We start from the raw sequence: 23,793 nt of genomic DNA, 5'->3' as shown, positions 1-23,793 counted from the left end.
GTGATGGAATATTTGGGAATGTTTTTGGGAGATAAATTGGTAAAATTAGAGTAGGTTACATACGCACAATTTAAAACAGACCTTATTTGAAATACTGAAGAATTCATATTCAGTGACTTTACAGAAACTATGGAGAATGCTATGCACATTTCACAAGTAGGTGCTAACTGAAATTATTTCATGAATGAATGAAGTCATTCATTCAACGGAGACACACTTTCTATTGATAGCTCTTTGCAAGGGTTTTGACAGAGTACACAGAAAGGTCACTCCTGGGTTCTTGGTTACCTAAAACAACAGATGGACTAGAAGACTAACTCCTATTGTTTGCTGGAGAAGGTCAGGGGTTTTGCAAGTGAGAGAGAGAGAGAGAGAGAGAGAGAGAGAGAGAGAAGGACATGCTGCTGGAGTTTGAGTCTCAGAAAGTGAGAGAGACAGATGGAAGTCTTTGACTGTGTGTGACACACACAGCTGTAACGAGCCAGGAGAAACTGGTTGGAACTGAAACAGAAGCTCCAGAGTGGTGGATGGCTGGAAGTGCTATCTGTCTGATGTTTCTCTTGGAATAAGAGGAACAGAAAGGAATTCTGTGAAAGCCTGAAAGAAAGAGGCTATCATCTGGAGAATCCTGATGGGGCAAGTTCATCAGCGAGACAATGAGGTACCTCAATGGTACCAATGGTGGTACCTCGGTTGTGGAAATCCTGGAACTACACATCTCTCTCTCTCTCTGCGAACCTACGAGAACCTTCCTGAGCGGTAAACATTTACCTTTCGAACACCAGAGCCTGGTGAACTTTATCCGTGTTAAATTCTGCACACAGTCTAAGAGTTGGCTGCAGCCAGCGAACTCGGAAGAAGGAGAAGTGGGATTGAACTGCAAACCAAAGAACTTTTCTAAAATTTACACGCACTTGCGCTTAGAATTAGAAGGGGGTTAAGTTGGGTTAGTTAAGTCAATAGTGATAAGTTAAAGTTTGATTCTGTTTTCATGTCTCAAGATCATTAAACGCAACTGTTGTTGAAGTAACCACTTGTCGTGGTGAATATCTATTGCTGCTGGGTTTTGGGGTCCTCTGGGCTCCTAACAACTGGAATGATGTCAAGTAGGTTGGGGGGGGGGGTAGGATCAGGGTATAAATATGGCAGATAGCATGGAGGGTGGGCTGAAGGGCCTGTTTGCATGCATGAGCCAATGTTTGAGACGTGCTCATGCGCTGCATGAAGGTCCAAAGCCTGTTATTTAGCATTGGGGGAGGGGGGTGAGGGGGGGGAGAGGGGGGAGAGGGGGGAGGGGGGAGGGGGGGAGAGGGGGGAGGGAGGGGGAGGGGGGGAGGGAGGGGGAGGGGGAGGGGGGGAGGGAGGGGAGGGGGGGAGGGAGGGGGAGGGGGGGAGGGAGGGGGAGGGGGGGAGGGAGGGGGAGGGGGGAGGGGGGGAGGGTGGGGAGGGAGGGGGAGGGGGGGAGGGAGGGGGAGGGGGGAGGGAGGGGGAGGGGGGGAGGGGGGGAGGGAGGGGGAGGAAAAAAAAATCATCTACCTGTGTTTCTCATTGGTCGAAGGGACGTCAAGCGAGGTCGAGCTGCTCGCGCGGGGGGCGCGCGCGCGCTCTCTCTCTCGCTCGCCCTCTCTCCCACGTGACCGGATGACGTCACCCAGCCCCGGTCGGCCGCGCGCCCGCGCGGGGAGGAGGCGCCGTCCGCTGTCTCTTCAGCACCATGTCCTCCGCGCCGGCTTACAACGAGGAGAAGGGCTCGTCGCTGGGGGAACCCGAGTACGGACACGACCCGGCCAGCGGCGGCATCTTCTCCAGCGACTACAAACGGTAAACCACCGGGGGGGGCGGGGAGGGGGGGGGGAATCCGGGAGCCGCGAAGGGATGGGATGGGGTGGGGTCCGCTCCCGGACCGCTCCGGCGCATCGTTGAGGTTCCAATCTCTCTGCATTTGGCTAAATGCAGATTTGGAATAGAAATGCAAAAGTTTATTGTTGACGGTTGGTTAAAACCATCCTGCGGGGAGGGGGGGATGGGTGGATGGGTGGGGGGGGGAATGGATGGGTGGGGGGGGGAATGGGTGGATGGGGGGGGAATGGGTGGATGGGTGGGGGGGGGATGGGTGGATGGGTGGGGGGGATGGGTGGATGGGTGGGGGGGGATGGGTGGATGGGTGGGGGGGGATGGGTGGATGGGTGGGGGGATGGGTGGGGGAGATGGGTGGATGGGTGGGGGGGATGGGTGGATGGGTGGGGGGGATGGGTGGATGGGTGGGGGGATGGGTGGATGGGTGGGGGTGGGATGGGTGGATGGGTGGGGGGGATGGGTGGATGGGTGGGGGGGATGCGTGGATGGGTGGGGGGGGATGGGTGGGGGTGGATGGGTGGGGGGGATGGGTGGGGGGTGGGGCGATGGATGGGGGGGCATCCCACCTCAAGCCAATCTCCAAGTCGGTCCATGCACGCCCCCAATGAGGCGTGGGGAGAGGGAGGTCGGGGGCTCTCACTGCACGCTCCCCCCGAGAGTGGGGGGGGGTCGGCCGGAAGCCCCTGCTCCCTGGCTTGGAGCCACCTCCCTTGCAGCCTGGCGCTGCCACCCCCCACCTCCGCCCGCAGAGATGCGTGCCCTGATCCGATCTCCGAGATTGGCCGAGCAAGATCTGCATTTTAATAGCGCCTATTTATCGTGACGCGGGCACTTTGCCCCTGGGGAGGTGACGGGGACCTGATCCCTAATGGAGATCTCGTGGAAGGGGCTCAGCCCCGAAACGTTGGTGATCTCGGCTGTTTCATCTGCAGGGTATCTCCAGCTTTGTGGTTTGACTGCAACCAAGGTGTCTGCAGACGAACTGTGGTTTCCCCTCTAATGCCCTGTATGAAGGTCCAAAGCCTGTTATTGAAAATAGAAGAGGAGTGAAATACACAAGCCTCCTGGAGAAATTTTGGGTAGAGCTAGAATAGGGGTTTTCCACCAAGGTTAGGATTCACATGTGGTGTCAGAGTCCTTGCATGACATACAACCCTGTGGGTGAAGCAGAATGACCACTCGGTGGTCGTGCCAACAAAAAACTGCACACAGCGCATTCATGTCAACCAATAGATAATGAATGTTTTAAAAAAAGTACAGTACAGAGAAAAAGAAGCGCACAAGAGGCCTTAAATGAGCCCCTGATTGAGTTTGTTGTCGAGGAGTCTGATGGTGGAGGGGTGGGGAGCAGCTGTTCTTGATCCTGGTGGTGCTCTGACCTGATGGTTGCCGCGAGATTAGTGCGTGGGCTGGTTGTCCTGAAAGATAACGAATGAGAGGATGTGGGTTAAAGGTGGTAGAGGACAAGTTTTGAAGGGAACATTACGGGGAGCCTTCGTGCAGAGTGGTGGAATGAGCTTCAGGTTGAATTTTGACATTTAAGAAAAATTTGGACAGGTCCATGGATGGGAGGGGTCTGTCTGGGTGCAGGTCAGTGAGATGAGGTAGAATACTAGAAGGGCTGAAGGCCTACATCTGGGCAGTCGTGCTGCATGACGTTTGTGTATTGTACTTGACCCTGAAGGGCCTACATCTGGGCAGTAGTGCTGCATGACCTAGGTTTCTTTAGCATGTTTGTGCATTGTACTTGACCCCAGCATCTCCTTAACTCTGAGGGGAGAAAGAGGGAATGTCCTCCTGAACCCTGGTATCTTTTGCCTGAGTGCCAGGGTGCTGTGACTTAACTGGCAGAGTTGTACACTCACAATGTCAGCCAGGTTTTGCGTTAAGTTTATACATCAGTGCAACGTACAGATGCAGTGAAATTCTTTCTTGCTGCAGTCACGCGGGTATGTAAGATGCACCAACTGCAAGAGTAAAAAAAATTTAAATTATACAATATTCCAAAACAGAGAAAAAAAATTATAAATGTAAAAGCAGGATAGTGGGTGAAGTGGTTAGCTCAACACTGTTACAGTGCCCAGGTACAAATCCGCAGCTGAATGCAAGGAGTTTCTATGTGGTCCCCTGTGTTTGCATGGGTTTCCTCCCATGTTCCAAAAATGTATGCGGTTAAAAGGTTAATTGGTCACATGGCTGTATTTGGGTGCACAGGCTCATGGGGCAGAAGGGCTTGTTACCATGCTACATCTCTCAATTTAAAAAAAAATGAAAGAAGAATATTGGTGGATTTCTTGGGCAGCAACATGACTCTATATTATGAACTGAGATACAGTGAAAAGCTCTGTTTTGCATGCTCTCCAGGCAAATCAACCCATACTTAAAGTGTAGATTCTAGATCAATTCCCACAAATTGAACCCCACTGGTTAAGAGAGATAGAGCTGTTAGCCTAATAACTTTCCGCAGTAGGAATCTGTTATTAAGGAAGTGGTTACCATGAGATTAAAACGTTTTTAAATTTTATTGGGATCAAGTGATGCAGGATTAGTTCAAGTGGATCTGAGGTCAATAATCAGCACGGTCTTGATGAATAGCAGAGCAGTTGTGTTAGTTTATCAGGGTTATCATTATCAAACCAACCAGATGAGCAGCATTTCTCTCTCTCTCTCTCTCTCTCTCTCTCACTCACACACACCCCAATAGAAATATAATATTTTCAGAATAATTTACTCATTTCAAGGTTTCAGGATACTGTTCACCATTCTCACAGCCTATGGGAAGAAGCTGGAGGTCCTGATTTTGATGCTCCTGTACCATCTCTGTGATGGTAGCGGGTCAAAGATACTGTGTGCTGGATCCTCCATAATTCTCTTCTCGCCCGTTTCGATGATCTCTGAATTGACTTCGGGTCCGATGCTTTATAGCTACCACACCGCACACTGATGCGGCCAGCCAGGAGACTCAACGGTGCTTCTGTAAAATATTGTCACGATGGGGTCAGGTAGCCTTAACCTCCTTTGGAAGTGTAGATGAACGGGAAGGTGTTGTGGAGATGTAGGTTGGGTCACCAGAAGTAACTTGTAACTTTACCTCCCCTCCCTTGATGACTTGTCCACCATGACAGACACTGGGGCTGGAAGAGGAAACAGCAGGTTATCTGTGTAGCACAAACTCTCGAGTTAGGGGGTTGTATCATTCTATGTCCTGGATCCTTGGAGGCCAAGGTTGCCATGTACTGATCGTCTGTGGAGGTACCTTTTGGATGAGAGATGAAAACATCCCAAGCATAGAGATTTTGTTGTGGTTAATTTTATTTAAAATATAAACATACAGCATGGTAACAGGGCTTTCCAGCCACGAGGCAGTGTCCCCCAAATACTCCGAATGACTTGCAACTCCTGTATGTTTTGAAGGGTGGGAGGAAACTGGAGGACCTGGGGAAAACCTATGCAAACACAGGGAGAATGCACAAACTCTTTTCAGCGCTGGATTTGAAATGGGGTCGCAAGTGCTGTAAGGAGTGTGGCCTCCCGGGAAGGAGCGGGGACCTTGGACTCCTGGGCAGGAGTGGGACCTTGGGCTCAGTGGTCTTCCCTCCCTCCTGGGAAGAGTGAAGCTCCCTGATGCCGACTTCGAACCCTCCCCTTGGCCTACCACAGACACAAAGACTCTGGCGTCGGGAGCTCCAGTGACCAGGGAGACGAGCTCGTTGACTCACCAGTGAGTCTCCCACCACAGGCCTGGGACGCCTCCCCAGGGATCAGCGGTGGGGACATGTTGGGGATTGACTGCAGTTAGAAGGTCTCGGTGATCGGTGGTGGCCAGCATTTTTTTTAAAGTGAGAATTAAACATTAATGCTTAAAAAGCCTTCCCTTGCTGTTTAAACGTTGATACAAGTGATTTGCTGTTAGTATTGGGCCTTTCTTTTTAAAAATGACCAATTCTCTGAAAAACTTGTTTATCTGACACAGGCCCGGTCCTGACTAATCGGAGTTGTACTGTAGTTATGTCTACACATTCCTCAGCAGTAGGATGTTGGTTGCAGAGATTTCTGGATGTTTGGAAAGGCCACACCAGTCTTTTGAGTTGGGCAGGCGATAGTTTGAGCAAAGTGGGTGGAGATGTGTGATGCAATGGCAATGGGCCTTTCTGATAGGGCATACGGTAAAAACTTTGGGATTGAACTGGTTTTTGGGTTGTTGGGATGGAAGACAGAATTGTTGGTGAGCTTCTGAGGCTGATGTGGGGCTGGGAAGGAGTAATCTGGGTGTGGCTGGGGGATTGGAGAGTTTGGGGTTATCGGTGGGATGGGGAAATTAAGGCGTGCAAGCAGGGGAGGGAGGGCTCCATGAATCAGTTCCGTCCTTGTTTTGTATTTGACAAAACAACCCACTGTTCTTCCTCCTGATCACAATAGGCTGGTCATCAGGTACAGGGGAGTAGATATGAGGGGGTAGGAGCTGAAATCCAAGTGTACCCATCCCTGTCTGAGCTTTCATTTCCTGGGACCATAACCAAAATTATGCTTTTTATTGTGTCCACACTGGCTCAGAGCAGTAAGAATGTATGGCCAGATCAGGAGGGTGTCCCACCATGTTAGTTGCTCCCCACTGACACCCCTCTGAGTGAGCAGACTGAACTGTGGCCACTGCCTCTCCAGAAGCTATTCATGCCCAGCATTGTTTGATTTGGGAACCTTGTACAGTTCCTCTTCCATTACATCGTCGTGGGTCTTCCACATCACTAAACGTGGCTTGCTCTCCAGTATGGTGTCTGCAGAAGGGTAACAAATGATCCAGCAGCCACACTGCTCTGTTGTTTCCAGGAAATTTTTGCTCAAAGAAGTTACTTCATGCTTTTAGTGAGGTAGCTCTGTGGAAAGTTGAAACAAAGGCATAAGAGTGTGTTGGAGGAACTGAACCAGTCGATTAGCATCTGTGAAAGGAGAAAGGTTTTGTTTGGGTCAATGGCCCTTCCTCAGCACTTGGGGAAGATGGGAAGGGGCGAAACTTTAGAACAGCTGGGAGATGGAGGACAAAATACAGGAGGAATATACTGTAACATGTTGCTCCTCAAGTTCGTGTTTGGCCTCATCCCTGACAATGGAGATACCAAGGACAGATATGTTGCTGTCAGAACAGTCGGGCGAGTGAAAAAGGTTGGCCACAGGAAGCTCAGCTTTGAACCACAAACAAGATGAAAATAAACCTGCCTTTGGGAAACCTTTTCCCTTTGGCTCTCTCTATTCACCAAGCCATTCTTACTTCCTCTGCTTCCTGCTGTGCCCTCCCTCATCCACCTATTACCTCCTGCCTGAGGGACTATTCTCTCCCCACCCTTCCCCTCCACCATTTTGTTCGGATGCCTGCCAAAATTTTTCCATACTTTGATGAAGGGCTTAAGCCCGAAATGTTGGTTATACATCTTTTTTTTCTATATAAAGTACACTGTTTGACCTGTTGAGTCTCTCCATGGTGTCTGCAGGCTTTTAACCATATAACCACTTACGGAGCGGAAACAGGCCATGTCGACCTTTCAAGTCCGCACCGGTTCACTAGAACAACTCCACTAGCTCAAACCTCCCGCTCTCCGCCAATAACCCTCCAACCCCCTCTCCTCCACGTACACATCCAACCTTCTCTTAAATGACAGAATGGACCCTGCTGCAACTATCTCATTCGGAGGATCATTCCGTTCTGCCTCAAAATGAAAAAAAAAGTAGGAGAGCTGCAGCCCATTTATTGGGCACCCGGTATGTTTCTAATGGTGGGAGAAAACCCATGCATACACAGGGTGAACATACAAACTCCCTATAGACAGTGTGTGATTCAAACCCTGGTCCCAATCGCTGGCACTGTCAGAGAATTGTGCTAACCGCACAGAGAGTTAGAGAGTTAGATAAGACTCTTGTGGGTAACGGAGTTAATGGCGGTGCTGGCCCGACGGGCCAAATGGCCTACTCCAGCTCCTATTGTCTATTGTCTATTGTCACCTACCGTGCCACCTCAATCACTACCCACACAGTGCCGCTCCTTTTATTCCCAAAATCATCCATGCGAATCTGAATTGTCTCTCACATCAGTGCATCTATCTGTACTGTGCATTCCCCTTAAATCTCTTGCCTGACACCCCCACCCCCCCCCAACCTGCCCCTGATACACAAATCCCAAGCTCAAATCCACGTCCTCTTGTGGGTTTTTTTCCCCTGCTTTTGTTCTGGCAATAAAGCTGAGCTCCCATGAGGACAGTCTAAACAACATTTTATATATATCCTTCAATTTCCCATTTGCTTAATGATTGTAATTTCTAACAGTATTTTGTCATGTAGAAAGTCTCCTTGGATCACTTTAAGAAAGGTGTAAGCCAGTGGTTCTCAATCTTGCTCTTTCCACTCACAGACCACTTTTTAAAAAAAACGTATTCCTTCCCTATGCCATAGGTGCTCTGTAATTAATAACAAATTGCATAAGGTGGTATGTAGGTGGAAAGAAAAAGTTTGAAAACCACTGTTTTAATCGTCCCTCATTGACTGGTTATGTGCACGGCTTCAGATCTCCAAAGGAAATGGGCCAATGACAATTTTTCTCCAGCCAAATATTTCAGTAACAATTGGGTCGCGAGCAGCAGCGATTCTCAACCTTCCCTTCCCACTCACCATAAGCCATCCCTTACTAATCACAGCACTTTTGGCAAAGGGATTACTTAAAGTGGGATGTGAGTGGAAAGAAAGATTGAGAACCACTGTGTAAGCAATATCTCCCCCCCCCCCTCCCCAAACAGTGAATTCATTGATTTTTAAAGGCATCACTTGAATATTAATTTATGTCAGTATTCTGGCTCTTCACTGAAGGTTTTCCTTTACAAAAACTGTGCCTGATTTGCAAATTACAAAATTGCATTCCTGTTTAACTTGCTATTGTCTTAATAATGAACAAATTTAAGCTTTTGGGAGTCATTATATCGGAGGATTTTTCCTGGACTCAACACCCTAATGACATTGTGAAGAAAATAAATCAGTTTGTGGAGGTTTAGTATGACATCGAAAACTAGCAAATCTCTGCAGATGAGAGTGTGCTGATTGGTTGCATCATGGTCTGATATGGGCAGATGAGAGTGCCATGATTGGCTGCATCATGGTCTGGTATGGGCAGATGAGAGTGCCCTGATTGGCTGCGTCATGATCTGGTAGGGGCAGATGAGAGTGCCCTGATTGGCTGCATCGTGGTCTGGTAGAGGCAGATGAGAGTGCCCTGATTGGCTGCATCATGGTCTGGTATGGGCAGATGAGGGTGCCCTGATTGGCTGCATCATGGTCTGGCAGGGGCAGATGAGAGTGCCCTGATTGGCTGCATCATGGTCTGGCAGGGGCAGATGAGAGTGCCCTGATTGGCTGCATCGTGGTCTGATATGGGCAGATGAGAGTGCCCTGATTGGATGCGTCATGGTCTGGTATGGGCAGATGAGAGTGCCATGATTGGCTGCATCATGGTCTGGTATGGGCAGATGAGAGTGCCCTGATTGGCTGCGTCATGATCTGGTAGGGGCAGATGAGAGTGCCCTGATTGGCTGCATCGTGGTCTGGTAGAGGCAGATGAGAGTGCCCTGATTGGCTGCATCATGGTCTGGTATGGGCAGATGAGGGTGCCCTGATTGGCTGCATCATGGTCTGGCAGGGGCAGATGAGAGTGCCCTGATTGGCTGCATCATGGTCTGGCAGGGGCAGATGAGAGTGCCCTGATTGGCTGCATCATGGTCTGATATGGGCAGATGAGAGTGCCCTGATTGGCTGCGTCATGATCTGGTAGGGGCAGATGAGAGTGCCCTGATTGGCTGCATCGTGGTCTGGTAGAGGCAGATGAGAGTGCCCTGATTGGCTGCATCATGGTCTGGTATGGGCAGATGAGGGTGCCCTGATTGGCTGCATCATGGTCTGGCAGGGGCAGATGAGAGTGCCCTGATTGGCTGCATCATGGTCTGGCAGGGGCAGATGAGAGTGCCCTGATTGGCTGCATCGTGGTCTGATATGGGCAGATGAGAGTGCCCTGATTGGATGCGTCATGGTCTGGTATGGGCAGATGAGAGTGCCATGATTGGCTGCATCATGGTCTGGTATGGGCAGATGAGAGTGCCCTGATTGGCTGCGTCATGATCTGGTAGGGGCAGATGAGAGTGCCCTGATTGGCTGCATCGTGGTCTGGTAGAGGCAGATGAGAGTGCCCTGATTGGCTGCATCATGGTCTGGTATGGGCAGATGAGGGTGCCCTGATTGGCTGCATCATGGTCTGGCAGGGGCAGATGAGAGTGCCCTGATTGGCTGCATCATGGTCTGATATGGGCAGATGAGAGTGCCCTGATTGGATGCGTCATGGTCTGGTATGGGCAGATGAGAGTGCCATGATTGGCTGCATCATGGTCTGGTATGGGCAGATGAGAGTGCCCTGATTGGCTGCGTCATGATCTGGTAGGGGCAGATGAGAGTGCCCTGATTGGCTGCATCGTGGTCTGGTAGAGGCAGATGAGAGTGCCCTGATTGGCTGCATCATGGTCTGGTATGGGCAGATGAGGGTGCCCTGATTGGCTGCATCATGGTCTGGCAGGGGCAGATGAGAGTGCCCTGATTGGCTGCATCATGGTCTGGCAGGGGCAGATGAGAGTGCCCTGATTGGCTGCATCGTGGTCTGATATGGGCAGATGAGAGTGCCCTGATTGGCTGCATCATGGTCTGGTATGGGCAGATGAGTGCCCTGATTGGCTGCATCATGGTCTGGTATGGGCAGATGAGAGTGCCCGGATTGGATGCGTCATGGTCTGGTATGGGCAGATGAGAGTGCCCTGATTGGCTGCGTCATGATCTGGTAGGGGCAGATGAGAGTGCCCTGATTGGCTGCATCGTGGTCTGGTAGGGGCAGATGAGAGTGCCCTGATTGGCTGCATCATGGTCTGGTATGGGCAGATGAGAGTGCCCTGATTGGCTGCATCATGGTCTGGCAGGGGCAGATGAGAGTGCCCTGATTGGCTGCATCATGGTCTGGCAGGGGCAGATGAGAGTGCCCTGATTGGCTGCATCATGGTCTGGCAGGGGCAGATGAGAGTGCCCTGATTGGCTGCATCGTGGTCTGATATGGGCAGATGAAAGTTCCCTGATTGGCTGCATCATGGTCTACTAGGGGCAGATGAGAGTGCCCTGATTGGCTGCATCATGGTCTGGTAGGGGCAGATGAGAGTGCCCTGATTGGCTGCATCGTGGTCTGATATGGGCAGATGAGAGTGCCCTGATTGGCTGCATCATGGTTTGGTATCGGCAGATGAGAGTGCCTTGATTGGCTGCGTCATGGTCTGGTATGGGCAGATGAGAATGCCCTGATTGGCTGCATCGTGGTCTGGTAGGGGCAGATGAGAGTGCCCTGATTGGCTGCATCGTGGTCTGATATGGGCAGATGAGAGTGCTCTGATTGGCTGCATCATGCTCTGGTAGGGGCAGATGAGAGTGCCCTGATTGGCTGCATCATGGTCTGGCAGGGGCAGATGAGAGTGCCCTGATTGGCTGCATCGTGGTCTGATATGGGCAGATGAGAGTGCCCTGATTGGCTGCATCATGGTCTGGTATGGGCAGATGAGTGCCCTGATTGGCTGCATCATGGTCTGGTATGGGCAGATGAGTGCCCTGATTGGCTGCATCATGGTCTGGTATGGGCAGATGAGAGTGCCCTGATTGGATGCGTCATGGTCTGTTATGGGCAGATGAGAGTGCCATGATTGGCTGCATCATGGTCTGGTATGGGCAGATGAGAGTGCCCTGATTGGCTGCGTCATGATCTGGTAGGGGCAGATGAGAGTGCCCTGATTGGCTGCATCGTGGTCTGGTAGGGGCAGATGAGAGTGCCCTGATTGGCTGCATCATGGTCTGGTATGGGCAGATGAGAGTGCCCTGATTGGCTGCATCATGGTCTGGCAGGGGCAGATGAGAGTGCCCTGATTGGCTGCATCATGGTCTGGCAGGGGCAGATGAGAGTGCCCTGATTGGCTGCATCATGGTCTGGCAGGGGCAGATGAGAGTGCCCTGATTGGCTGCATCATGGTCTGGCAGGGGCAGATGAGAGTGCCCTGATTGGCTGCATCGTGGTCCGATATGGGCAGATGAGAGTTCCCTGATTGGCTGCATCATGGTCTACTAGGGGCAGATGAGAGTGCCCTGATTGGCTGCATCATGGTCTGGTAGGGGCAGATGAGAGTGCCCTGATTGGCTGCATCGTGGTCTGATATGGGCAGATGAGAGTGCCCTGATTGGCTGCATCATGGTCTGGTATGGGCAGATGAGAGTGCCTTGATTGGCTGCGTCATGGTCTGGTATGGGCAGATGAGAATGCCCTGATTGGCTGCATCGTGGTCTGGTAGGGGCAGATGAGAGTGCCCTGATTGGCTGCATCGTGGTCTGATATGGGCAGATGAGAGTGCCCTGATTGGCTGCATCATGGTCCGGTATGGGCAGATGAGAGTGCCCTGATTGGCTGCATCGTGGTCTGATATGGGCAGATGAGAGTGCCCTGATTGGCTGCATCATGCTCTGGTAGGGGCAGATGAGAGTGCCCTGATTGGCTGCATCATGGTCTGGTAGGGGCAGATGAGAGTGCCCTGATTGGCTGCATCATGGGGGCAGATGAGAGTGCCCTAATTGGCTGCATCATGGTCTGGTAGGGGCAGATGAGAGTGCCCTTATTGGCTGCGTCATGATCTGGTATGGGCAGATGAGAGTGCCCAGATTGGCTGCATCGTGGTCTGATATGGGCAGATGAGAGTGCCCCGATTGGCTGCATCATGGTCTGGTAGGGGCAGATGAGAGTGCCCTGATTGGCTGCATCATGGTCTGGTAGGGGCAGTTGAGAGTGCCCTGATTGGCTGCATCATGGTCTTGTATGGGCAGATGAGAGTGCCCTGATTGGCTGAATCATGGTCTGTAGGGGCAGATGAGAGTGCCCTGATTGGCTGCATCATGGTCTGGTATGGGCAGATGAGAGTGCCCTGATTGGCTGCATCGTGGTCTGGTAGGGGCATATGAGAGTGCCCTGATTGGCTGCATCATGGTCTGGTATGGGGAGATGAGAGTGCCCTGATTGGCTGCATCATCGTCTGATATGGGCAGATGAGAGTGCCCTGATTGGCTGCATCATGGTCTGGTAGGGGCAGATGAGAGTGCCCTGATTGGCTGCATCATGGTCTGATATGGGCAGATGAGAGTTCCCTGATTGGCTGCATCATGGTCTGATATGGGCAGATGAGAGTGCCCTGATTGGCTGCATCATGGTCTGGCAGGGGCAGATGAGAGTGCCCTGATTGGCTGCATCATGGTCTGGCAGGGGCAGATGAGAGTGCCCTGATTGGCTGCATCGTGGTCTGATATGGGCAGATGAGAGTTCCCTGATTGGCTGCATCATGGTCTACTAGGGGCAGATGAGAGTGCCCTGATTGGCTGCATCATGGTCTGGTAGGGGCAGATGAGAGTGCCCTGATTGGCTGCATCGTGGTCTGATATGGGCAGATGAGAGTGCCCTGATTGGCTGCATCATGGTCTGGTATGGGCAGATGAGAGTGCCCTGATTGGCTGCATCGTGGTCTGATATGGGCAGATGAGAGTGCCCTGATTGGCTGCATCATGGTCTGGTATGGGCAGATGAGGGTGCCCTGATTGGCTGCATCATGGTCTGGTAGGGGCAGATGAGAGTGCCCTGATTGGCTGCGTCATGGTCTGGTATGGGCAGATGAGAGTGCCCTGATTGGCTGCATCGTGGTCTGGTAGGGGCAGATGAGAGTGCCCTGATTGGCTGCATCGTGGTCTGATATGGGCAGATGAGAGTGCCCTGATTGGCTGCATCATCGTCTGATATGGGCAGATGAGAGTGCCCTGATTGGCTGCATCGTGGTCTGGCAGGGGCAGATGAGAGTGCCCTGATTGGCTGCATCATGGTCTGGCAGGGGCAGATGAGAGTGCCCTGATTGGCTGCATCGTGGTCTGATATGGGCAGATGAGAGTTCCCTGATTGGCTGCATCATGGTCTACTAGGGGCAGATGAGAGTGCCCTGATTGGCTGCATCATGGTCTGGTAGGGGCAGATGAGAGTGCCCTGATTGGCTGCATCGTGGTCTGATATGGGCAGATGAGAGTGCCCTGATTGGCTGCATCATGGTTTGGTATGGGCAGATGAGAGTGCCTTGATTGGCTGCGTCATGGTCTGGTATGGGCAGATGAGAATGCCCTGATTGGCTGCATCGTGGTCTGGTAGGGGCAAATGAGAGTGCCCTGATTGGCTGCATCGTGGTCTGATATGGGCAAATGAGAGTGCTCTGATTGGCTGCATCATGCTCTGGTAGGGGCAGATGAGAGTGCCCTGATTGGCTGCATCATGGTCTGGCAGGGGCAGATGAGAGTGCCCTGATTGGCTGCATCATGGTCTGGCAGGGGCAGATGAGAGTGCCCTGATTGGCTGCATCGTGGTCCGATATGGGCAGATGAGAGTTCCCTGATTGGCTGCATCATGGTCTACTAGGGGCAGATGAGAGTGCCCTGATTGGCTGCATCATGGTCTGGTAGGGGCAGATGAGAGTGCCCTGATTGGCTGCATCGTGGTCTGATATGGGCAGATGAGAGTGCCCTGATTGGCTGCATCATGGTCTGGTATGGGCAGATGAGAGTGCCTTGATTGGCTGCGTCATGGTCTGGTATGGGCAGATGAGAATGCCCTGATTGGCTGCATCGTGGTCTGGTAGGGGCAGATGAGAGTGCCCTGATTGGCTGCATCGTGGTCTGATATGGGCAGATGAGAGTGCCCTGATTGGCTGCATCATGGTCCGGTATGGGCAGATGAGAGTGCCCTGATTGGCTGCATCGTGGTCTGATATGGGCAGATGAGAGTGCCCTGATTGGCTGCATCATGCTCTGGTAGGGGCAGATGAGAGTGCCCTGATTGGCTGCATCATGGTCTGGTAGGGGCAGATGAGAGTGCCCTGATTGGCTGCATCATGGGGGCAGATGAGAGTGCCCTAATTGGCTGCATCATGGTCTGGTAGGGGCAGATGAGAGTGCCCTTATTGGCTGCGTCATGATCTGGTATGGGCAGATGAGAGTGCCCAGATTGGCTGCATCGTGGTCTGATATGGGCAGATGAGAGTGCCCCGATTGGCTGCATCATGGTCTGGTAGGGGCAGATGAGAGTGCCCTGATTGGCTGCATCATGGTCTGGTAGGGGCAGTTGAGAGTGCCCTGATTGGCTGCATCATGGTCTTGTATGGGCAGATGAGAGTGCCCTGATTGGCTGAATCATGGTCTGTAGGGGCAGATGAGAGTGCCCTGATTGGCTGCATCATGGTCTGGTATGGGCAGATGAGAGTGCCCTGATTGGCTGCATCGTGGTCTGGTAGGGGCATATGAGAGTGCCCTGATTGGCTGCATCATGGTCTGGTATGGGGAGATGAGAGTGCCCTGATTGGCTGCATCATCGTCTGATATGGGCAGATGAGAGTGCCCTGATTGGCTGCATCATGGTCTGGTAGGGGCAGATGAGAGTGCCCTGATTGGCTGCATCATGGTCTGATATGGGCAGATGAGAGTTCCCTGATTGGCTGCATCATGGTCTGATATGGGCAGATGAGAGTGCCCTGATTGGCTGCATCATGGTCTGGCAGGGGCAGATGAGAGTGCCCTGATTGGCTGCATCATGGTCTGGCAGGGGCAGATGAGAGTGCCCTGATTGGCTGCATCGTGGTCTGATATGGGCAGATGAGAGTTCCCTGATTGGCTGCATCATGGTCTACTAGGGGCAGATGAGAGTGCCCTGATTGGCTGCATCATGGTCTGGTAGGGGCAGATGAGAGTGCCCTGATTGGCTGCATCGTGGTCTGATATGGGCAGATGAGAGTGCCCTGATTGGCTGCATCATGGTCTGGTATGGGCAGATGAGAGTGCCCTGATTGGCTGCATCGTGGTCTGATATGGGCAGATGAGAGTGCCCTGATTGGCTGCATCATGGTCTGGTATGGGCAGATGAGGGTGCCCTGATTGGCTGCATCATGGTCTGGTAGGGGCAGATGAGAGTGCCCTGATTGGCTGCGTCATGGTCTGGTATGGGCAGATGAGAGTGCCCTGATTGGCTGCATCGTGGTCTGGTAGGGGCAGATGAGAGTGCCCTGATTGGCTGCATCGTGGTCTGATATGGGCAGATGAGAGTGCCCTGATTGGCTGCATCATCGTCTGATATGGGCAGATGAGAGTGCCCTGATTGGCTGCATCGTGGTCTGGCAGGGGCAGATGAGAGTGCCCTGATTGGCTGCATCATGGTCTGGCAGGGGCAGATGAGAGTGCCCTGATTGGCTGCATCGTGGTCTGATATGGGCAGATGAGAGTTCCCTGATTGGCTGCATCATGGTCTACTAGGGGCAGATGAGAGTGCCCTGATTGGCTGCATCATGGTCTGGTAGGGGCAGATGAGAGTGCCCTGATTGGCTGCATCGTGGTCTGATATGGGCAGATGAGAGTGCCCTGATTGGCTGCATCATGGTTTGGTATGGGCAGATGAGAGTGCCTTGATTGGCTGCGTCATGGTCTGGTATGGGCAGATGAGAATGCCCTGATTGGCTGCATCGTGGTCTGGTAGGGGCAAATGAGAGTGCCCTGATTGGCTGCATCGTGGTCTGATATGGGCAAATGAGAGTGCTCTGATTGGCTGCATCATGCTCTGGTAGGGGCAGATGAGAGTGCCCTGATTGGCTGCATCATGGTCTGGCAGGGGCAGATGAGAGTGCCCTGATTGGCTGCATCGTGGTCTGATATGGGCAGATGAGAGTGCCCTGATTGGCTGCATCATGGTCTGGTATGGGCAGATGAGAGTGCCCTGATTGGCTGCATCATGGTTTGGTATGGGCAGATGAGAGTGCCTTGATTGGCTGCATCATGGTCTGGTATGGGCAGATGAGAATGCCCTGATTGGCTGCATCGTGGTCTGGTAGGGGCAGATGAGAGTGCCCTGATTGGCTGCATCGTGGTCTGATATGGGCAGATGAGAGTGCTCTGATTGGCTGCATCATGCTCTGGTAGGGGCAGATGAGAGTGCCCTGATTGGCTGCATCATGGTCTGGCAGGGGCAGATGAGAGTGCCCTGATTGGCTGCATCGTGGTCTGATATGGGCAGATGAGAGTGCCCTGATTGGCTGCATCATGGTCTGGTATGGGCAGATGAGTGCCCTGATTGGCTGCATCATGGTCTGGTATGGGCAGATGAGTGCCCTGATTGGCTGCATCATGGTCTGGTATGGGCAGATGAGAGTGCCCTGATTGGATGCGTCATGGTCTGTTATGGGCAGATGAGAGTGCCATGATTGGCTGCATCATGGTCTGGTATGGGCAGATGAGAGTGCCCTGATTGGCTGCGTCATGATCTGGTAGGGGCAGATGAGAGTGCCCTGATTGGCTGCATCGTGGTCTGGTAGGGGCAGATGAGAGTGCCCTGATTGGCTGCATCATGGTCTGGTATGGGCAGATGAGAGTGCCCTGATTGGCTGCATCATGGTCTGGCAGGGGCAGATGAGAGTGCCCTGATTGGCTGCATCGTGGTCCGATATGGGCAGATGAGAGTTCCCTGATTGGCTGCATCATGGTCTACTAGGGGCAGATGAGAGTGCCCTGATTGGCTGCATCATGGTCTGGTAGGGGCAGATGAGAGTGCCCTGATTGGCTGCATCGTGGTCTGATATGGGCAGATGAGAGTTCCCTGATTGGCTGCATCATGGTCTACTAGGGGCAGATGAGAGTGCCCTGATTGGCTGCATCATGGTCTGGTAGGGGCAGATGAGAGTGCCCTGATTGGCTGCATCGTGGTCTGATATGGGCAGATGAGAGTGCCCTGATTGGCTGCATCATGGTCTGGTATGGGCAGATGAGAGTGCCTTGATTGGCTGCGTCATGGTCTGGTATGGGCAGATGAGAATGCCCTGATTGGCTGCATCGTGGTCTGGTAGGGGCAGATGAGAGTGCCCTGATTGGCTGCATCGTGGTCTGATATGGGCAGATGAGAGTGCCCTGATTGGCTGCATCATGGTCCGGTATGGGCAGATGAGAGTGCCCTGATTGGCTGCATCATGGTCTGGTAGGGGCAGATGAGAGTGCCCTGATTGGCTGCATCATGGGGGCAGATGAGAGTGCCCTAATTGGCTGCATCATGGTCTGGTAGGGGCAGATGAGAGTGCCCTTATTGGCTGCGTCATGATCTGGTATGGGCAGATGAGAGTGCCCAGATTGGCTGCATCGTGGTCTGATATGGGCAGATGAGAGTGCCCCGATTGGCTGCATCATGTTCTGGTAGGGGCAGATGAGAGTGCCCTGATTGGCTGCATCATGGTCTGGTAGGGGCAGTTGAGAGTGCCCTGATTGGCTGCATCATGGTCTTGTATGGGCAGATGAGAGTGCCCTGATTGGCTGAATCATGGTCTGTAGGGGCAGATGAGAGTGCCCTGATTGGCTGCATCATGGTCTGGTATGGGCAGATGAGAGTGCCCTGATTGGCTGCATCGTGGTCTGGTAGGGGCATATGAGAGTGCCCTGATTGGCTGCATCATGGTCTGGTATGGGGAGATGAGAGTGCCCTGATTGGCTGCATCATCGTCTGATATGGGCAGATGAGAGTGCCCTGATTGGCTGCATCATGGTCTGGTAGGGGCAGATGAGAGTGCCCTGATTGGCTGCATCATGGTCTGATATGGGCAGATGAGAGTTCCCTGATTGGCTGCATCATGGTCTGATATGGGCAGATGAGAGTGCCCTGATTGGCTGCATCATGGTCTGGCAGGTGCAGATGAGAGTGCCCTGATTGGCTGCATCATGGTCTGGCAGGGGCAGATGAGAGTGCCCTGATTGGCTGCATCGTGGTCTGATATGGGCAGATGAGAGTTCCCTGATTGGCTGCATCATGGTCTACTAGGGGCAGATGAGAGTGCCCTGATTGGCTGCATCATGGTCTGGTAGGGGCAGATGAGAGTGCCCTGATTGGCTGCATCGTGTTCTGATATGGGCAGATGAGAGTGCCCTGATTGGCTGCATCATGGTCTGGTATGGGCAGATGAGAGTGCCCTGATTGGCTGCATCGTGGTCTGATATGGGCAGATGAGAGTGCCCTGATTGGCTGCATCATGGTCTGGTATGGGCAGATGAGGGTGCCCTGATTGGCTGCATCATGGTCTGGTAGGGGCAGATGAGAGTGCCCTGATTGGCTGCGTCATGGTCTGGTATGGGCAGATGAGAGTGCCCTGATTGGCTGCATCGTGGTCTGGTAGGGGCAGATGAGTGTGCCCTGATTGGCTGCATCGTGGTCTGATATGGGCAGATGAGAGTGCCCTGATTGGCTGCATCATCGTCTGATATGGGCAGATGAGAGTGCCCTGATTGGCTGCATCGTGGTCTGGCAGGGGCAGATGAGAGTGCCCTGATTGGCTGCATCATGGTCTGGCAGGGGCAGATGAGAGTGCCCTGATTGGCTGCATCGTGGTCTGATATGGGCAAATGAGAGTGCTCTGATTGGCTGCATCATGCTCTGGTAGGGGCAGATGAGAGTGCCCTGATTGGCTGCATCATGGTCTGGCAGGGGCAGATGAGAGTGCCCTGATTGGCTGCATCGTGGTCTGATATGGGCAGATGAGAGTGCCCTGATTGGCTGCATCATGGTCTGGTATGGGCAGATGAGAGTGCCCTGATTGGCTGCATCATGGTTTGGTATGGGCAGATGAGAGTGCCTTGATTGGCTGCATCATGGTCTGGTATGGGCAGATGAGAATGCCCTGATTGGCTGCATTGTGGTCTGGTAGGGGCAGATGAGAGTGCCCTGATTGGCTGCATCGTGGTCTGATATGGGCAGATGAGAGTGCTCTGATTGGCTGCATCATGCTCTGGTAGGGGCAGATGAGAGTGCCCTGATTGGCTGCATCATGGTCTGGCAGGGGCAGATGAGAGTGCCCTGATTGGCTGCATCGTGGTCTGATATGGGCAGATGAGAGTGCCATGATTGGCTGCATCATGGTCTGGTATGGGCAGATGAGTGCCCTGATTGGCTGCATCATGGTCTGGTATGGGCAGATGAGTGCCCTGATTGGCTGCATCATGGTCTGGTATGGGCAGATGAGAGTGCCCTGATTGGATGCGTCATTGTCTGTTATGGGCAGATGAGAGTGCCATGATTGGCTGCATCATGGTCTGGTATGGGCAGATGAGAGTGCCCTGATTGGCTGCGTCATGATCTGGTAGGGGCAGATGAGAGTGCCCTGATTGGCTGCATCGTGGTCTGGTAGGGGCAGATGAGAGTGCCCTGATTGGCTGCATCATGGTCTGGTATGGGCAGATGAGAGTGCCCTGATTGGCTGCATCATGGTCTGGCAGGGGCAGATGAGAGTGCCCTGATTGGCTGCATCATGGTCTGGCAGGGGCAGATGAGAGTGCCCTGATTGGCTGCATCATGGTCTGGCAGGGGCAGATGAGAGTGCCCTGATTGGCTGCATCATGGTCTGGCAGGGGCAGATGAGAGTGCCCTGATTGGCTGCATCGTGGTCCGATATGGGCAGATGAGAGTTCCCTGATTGGCTGCATCATGGTCTACTAGGGGCAGATGAGAGTGCCCTGATTGGCTGCATCATGGTCTGGTAGGGGCAGATGAGAGTGCCCTGATTGGCTGCATCGTGGTCTGATATGGGCAGATGAGAGTGCCCTGATTGGCTGCATCATGGTCTGGTATGGGCAGATGAGAGTGCCTTGATTGGCTGCGTCATGGTCTGGTATGGGCAGATGAGAATGCCCTGATTGGCTGCATCGTGGTCTGGTAGGGGCAGATGAGAGTGCCCTGATTGGCTGCATCGTGGTCTGATATGGGCAGATGAGAGTGCCCTGATTGGCTGCATCATGGTCCGGTATGGGCAGATGAGAGTGCCCTGATTGGCTGCATCGTGGTCTGATATGGGCAGATGAGAGTGCCCTGATTGGCTGCATCATGCTCTGGTAGGGGCAGATGAGAGTGCCCTGATTGGCTGCATCATGGTCTGGTAGGGGCAGATGAGAGTGCCCTGATTGGCTGCATCATGGGGGCAGATGAGAGTGCCCTAATTGGCTGCATCATGGTCTGGTAGGGGCAGATGAGAGTGCCCTTATTGGCTGCGTCATGATCTGGTATGGGCAGATGAGAGTGCCCAGATTGGCTGCATCGTGGTCTGATATGGGCAGATGAGAGTGCCCTGATTGGCTGCATCATGGTCTGGTAGGGGCAGATGAGAGTGCCCTGATTGGCTGCATCATGGTCTGGTAGGGGCAGTTGAGAGTGCCCTGATTGGCTGCATCATGGTCTTGTATGGGCAGATGAGAGTGCCCTGATTGGCTGAATCATGGTCTGTAGGGGCAGATGAGAGTGCCCTGATTGGCTGCATCATGGTCTGGTATGGGCAGATGAGAGTGCCCTGATTGGCTGCATCGTGGTCTGGTAGGGGCATATGAGAGTGCCCTGATTGGCTGCATCATGGTCTGGTATGGGGAGATGAGAGTGCCCTGATTGGCTGCATCATCGTCTGATATGGGCAGATGAGAGTGCCCTGATTGGCTGCATCATGGTCTGGTAGGGGCAGATGAGAGTGCCCTGATTGGCTGCATCATGGTCTGATATGGGCAGATGAGAGTTCCCTGATTGGCTGCATCATGGTCTGATATGGGCAGATGAGAGTGCCCTGATTGGCTGCATCATGGTCTGGCAGGGGCAGATGAGAGTGCCCTGATTGGCTGCATCATGGTCTGGCAGGGGCAGATGAGAGTGCCCTGATTGGCTGCATCGTGGTCTGATATGGGCAGATGAGAGTTCCCTGATTGGCTGCATCATGGTCTACTAGGGGCAGATGAGAGTGCCCTGATTGGCTGCATCATGGTCTGGTAGGGGCAGATGAGAGTGCCCTGATTGGCTGCATCGTGGTCTGATATGGGCAGATGAGAGTGCCCTGATTGGCTGCATCATGGTCTGATATGGGCAGATGAGAGTGCCCTGATTGGCTGCATCGTGGTCTGATATGGGCAGATGAGAGTGCCCTGATTGGCTGCATCATGGTCTGGTATGGGCAGATGAGGGTGCCCTGATTGGCTGCATCATGGTCTGGTAGGGGCAGATGAGAGTGCCCTGATTGGCTGCGTCATGGTCTGGTATGGGCAGATGAGAGTGCCCTGATTGGCTGCATCGTGGTCTGGTAGGGGCAGATGAGAGTGCCCTGATTGGCTGCATCGTGGTCTGATATGGGCAGATGAGAGTGCCCTGATTGGCTGCATCATCGTCTGATATGGGCAGATGAGAGTGCCCTGATTGGCTGCATCGTGGTCTGGCAGGGGCAGATGAGAGTGCCCTGATTGGCTGCATCATGGTCTGGCAGGGGCAGATGAGAGTGCCCTGATTGGCTGCATCGTGGTCTGATATGGGCAGATGAGAGTTCCCTGATTGGCTGCATCATGGTCTACTAGGGGCAGATGAGAGTGCCCTGATTGGCTGCATCATGGTCTGGTAGGGGCAGATGAGAGTGCCCTGATTGGCTGCATCGTGGTCTGATATGGGCAGATGAGAGTGCCCTGATTGGCTGCATCATGGTTTGGTATGGGCAGATGAGAGTGCCTTGATTGGCTGCGTCATGGTCTGGTATGGGCAGATGAGAATGCCCTGATTGGCTGCATCGTGGTCTGGTAGGGGCAAATGAGAGTGCCCTGATTGGCTGCATCGTGGTCTGATATGGGCAAATGAGAGTGCTCTGATTGGCTGCATCATGCTCTGGTAGGGGCAGATGAGAGTGCCCTGATTGGCTGCATCATGGTCTGGCAGGGGCAGATGAGAGTGCCCTGATTGGCTGCATCGTGGTCTGATATGGGCAGATGAGAGTGCCCTGATTGGCTGCATCATGGTCTTGTATGGGCAGATGAGTGCCCTGATTGGCTGCATCATGGTCTGGTATGGGCAGATGAGTGCCCTGATTGGCTGCATCATGGTCTGGTATGGGCAGATGAGAGTGCCCTGATTGGATGCGTCATGGTCTGTTATGGGCAGATGAGAGTGCCATGATTGGCTGCATCATGGTCTGGTATGGGCAGATGAGAGTGCCCTGATTGGCTGCGTCATGATCTGGTAGGGGCAGATGAGAGTGCCCTGATTGGCTGCATCGTGGTCTGGTAGGGGCAGATGAGAGTGCCCTGATTGGCTGCATCATGGTCTGGTATGGGCAGATGAGAGTGCCCTGATTGGCTGCATCATGATCTGGCAGGGGCAGATGAGAGTGCCCTGATTGGCTGCATCATGGTCTGGTATGGGCAGATGAGAGTGCCCTGATTGGCTGCATCATGGTCTGGCAGGGGCAGATGAGAGTGCCCTGATTGGCTGCATCATGGTCTGGTATGGGCAGATGAGAGTGCCCTGATTGGCTGCATCATGGTCTGGTAGGGGCAGATGAGAGTGTGCTGATTGGCTGCATCATGGTCTGTTAGGGGCAGATGAGAGTGCCCTGATTGGCTGCATCATGGTCTGGTAGGGGCATATGAGAGTGCCCTGATTGGCTGCATCATGGTCTGGTATGGGGACACCAATACCACTGAGCATAAAAGACCTGCAAAAGATGGTGGTCACAGCCCAGGACATCACAGGCAAAACTCTCCCCACTATCGAGAACATGTACAGGGACACTGCGGCAATCAACAGGGATCCGCGCCACCCAGCACATGCTCTGTTTTCTCTTCTACCACCAGGAAATAGGTACAGGTGCCACAAGACTCATACCACCAGGTTCAGGAACAGTTGGTACCCCTCCACCATCAGACTTCTTTACGACAAACTCAATCAGAGACTCTTTTGCCCTTTTTTCCCCTCTGTTTTGCAGTCAGTTTGTTTACATGTGCTAG

The 23,793-nt window shown here is 53.0% G+C and overlaps 1 protein-coding gene across 4 annotated transcripts in view; it reads left to right on the top strand.

Moving 5' to 3' along the window:
• The first annotated feature begins 1,689 nt into the window (after nucleotides 1-1,689).
• LOC138745583 (AP-3 complex subunit beta-2) overlaps nucleotides 1,690-23,793 on the top strand; it is a 141,683-nt gene continuing 119,579 nt past the window's right edge. For all 4 annotated transcript variants that reach the window (XM_069902785.1, XM_069902782.1, XM_069902784.1 and 1 more), the window contains exon 1: nucleotides 1,690-1,821. In XM_069902785.1, coding sequence (XP_069758886.1) covers nucleotides 1,715-1,821 — 107 coding nt within the window. In that variant the 5' untranslated portion in view covers nucleotides 1,690-1,714. The remainder of the gene's footprint in view (nucleotides 1,822-23,793) is intronic.

This window comes from Narcine bancroftii, chromosome 11, assembly GCF_036971445.1.
Source record: "Narcine bancroftii isolate sNarBan1 chromosome 11, sNarBan1.hap1, whole genome shotgun sequence".
NCBI lineage: Eukaryota > Metazoa > Chordata > Chondrichthyes > Torpediniformes > Narcinidae > Narcine > Narcine bancroftii.
The sequence above is the reverse complement of the archived record's forward strand: the minus strand, read 5'-3'. Positions and strand labels throughout refer to the sequence as shown.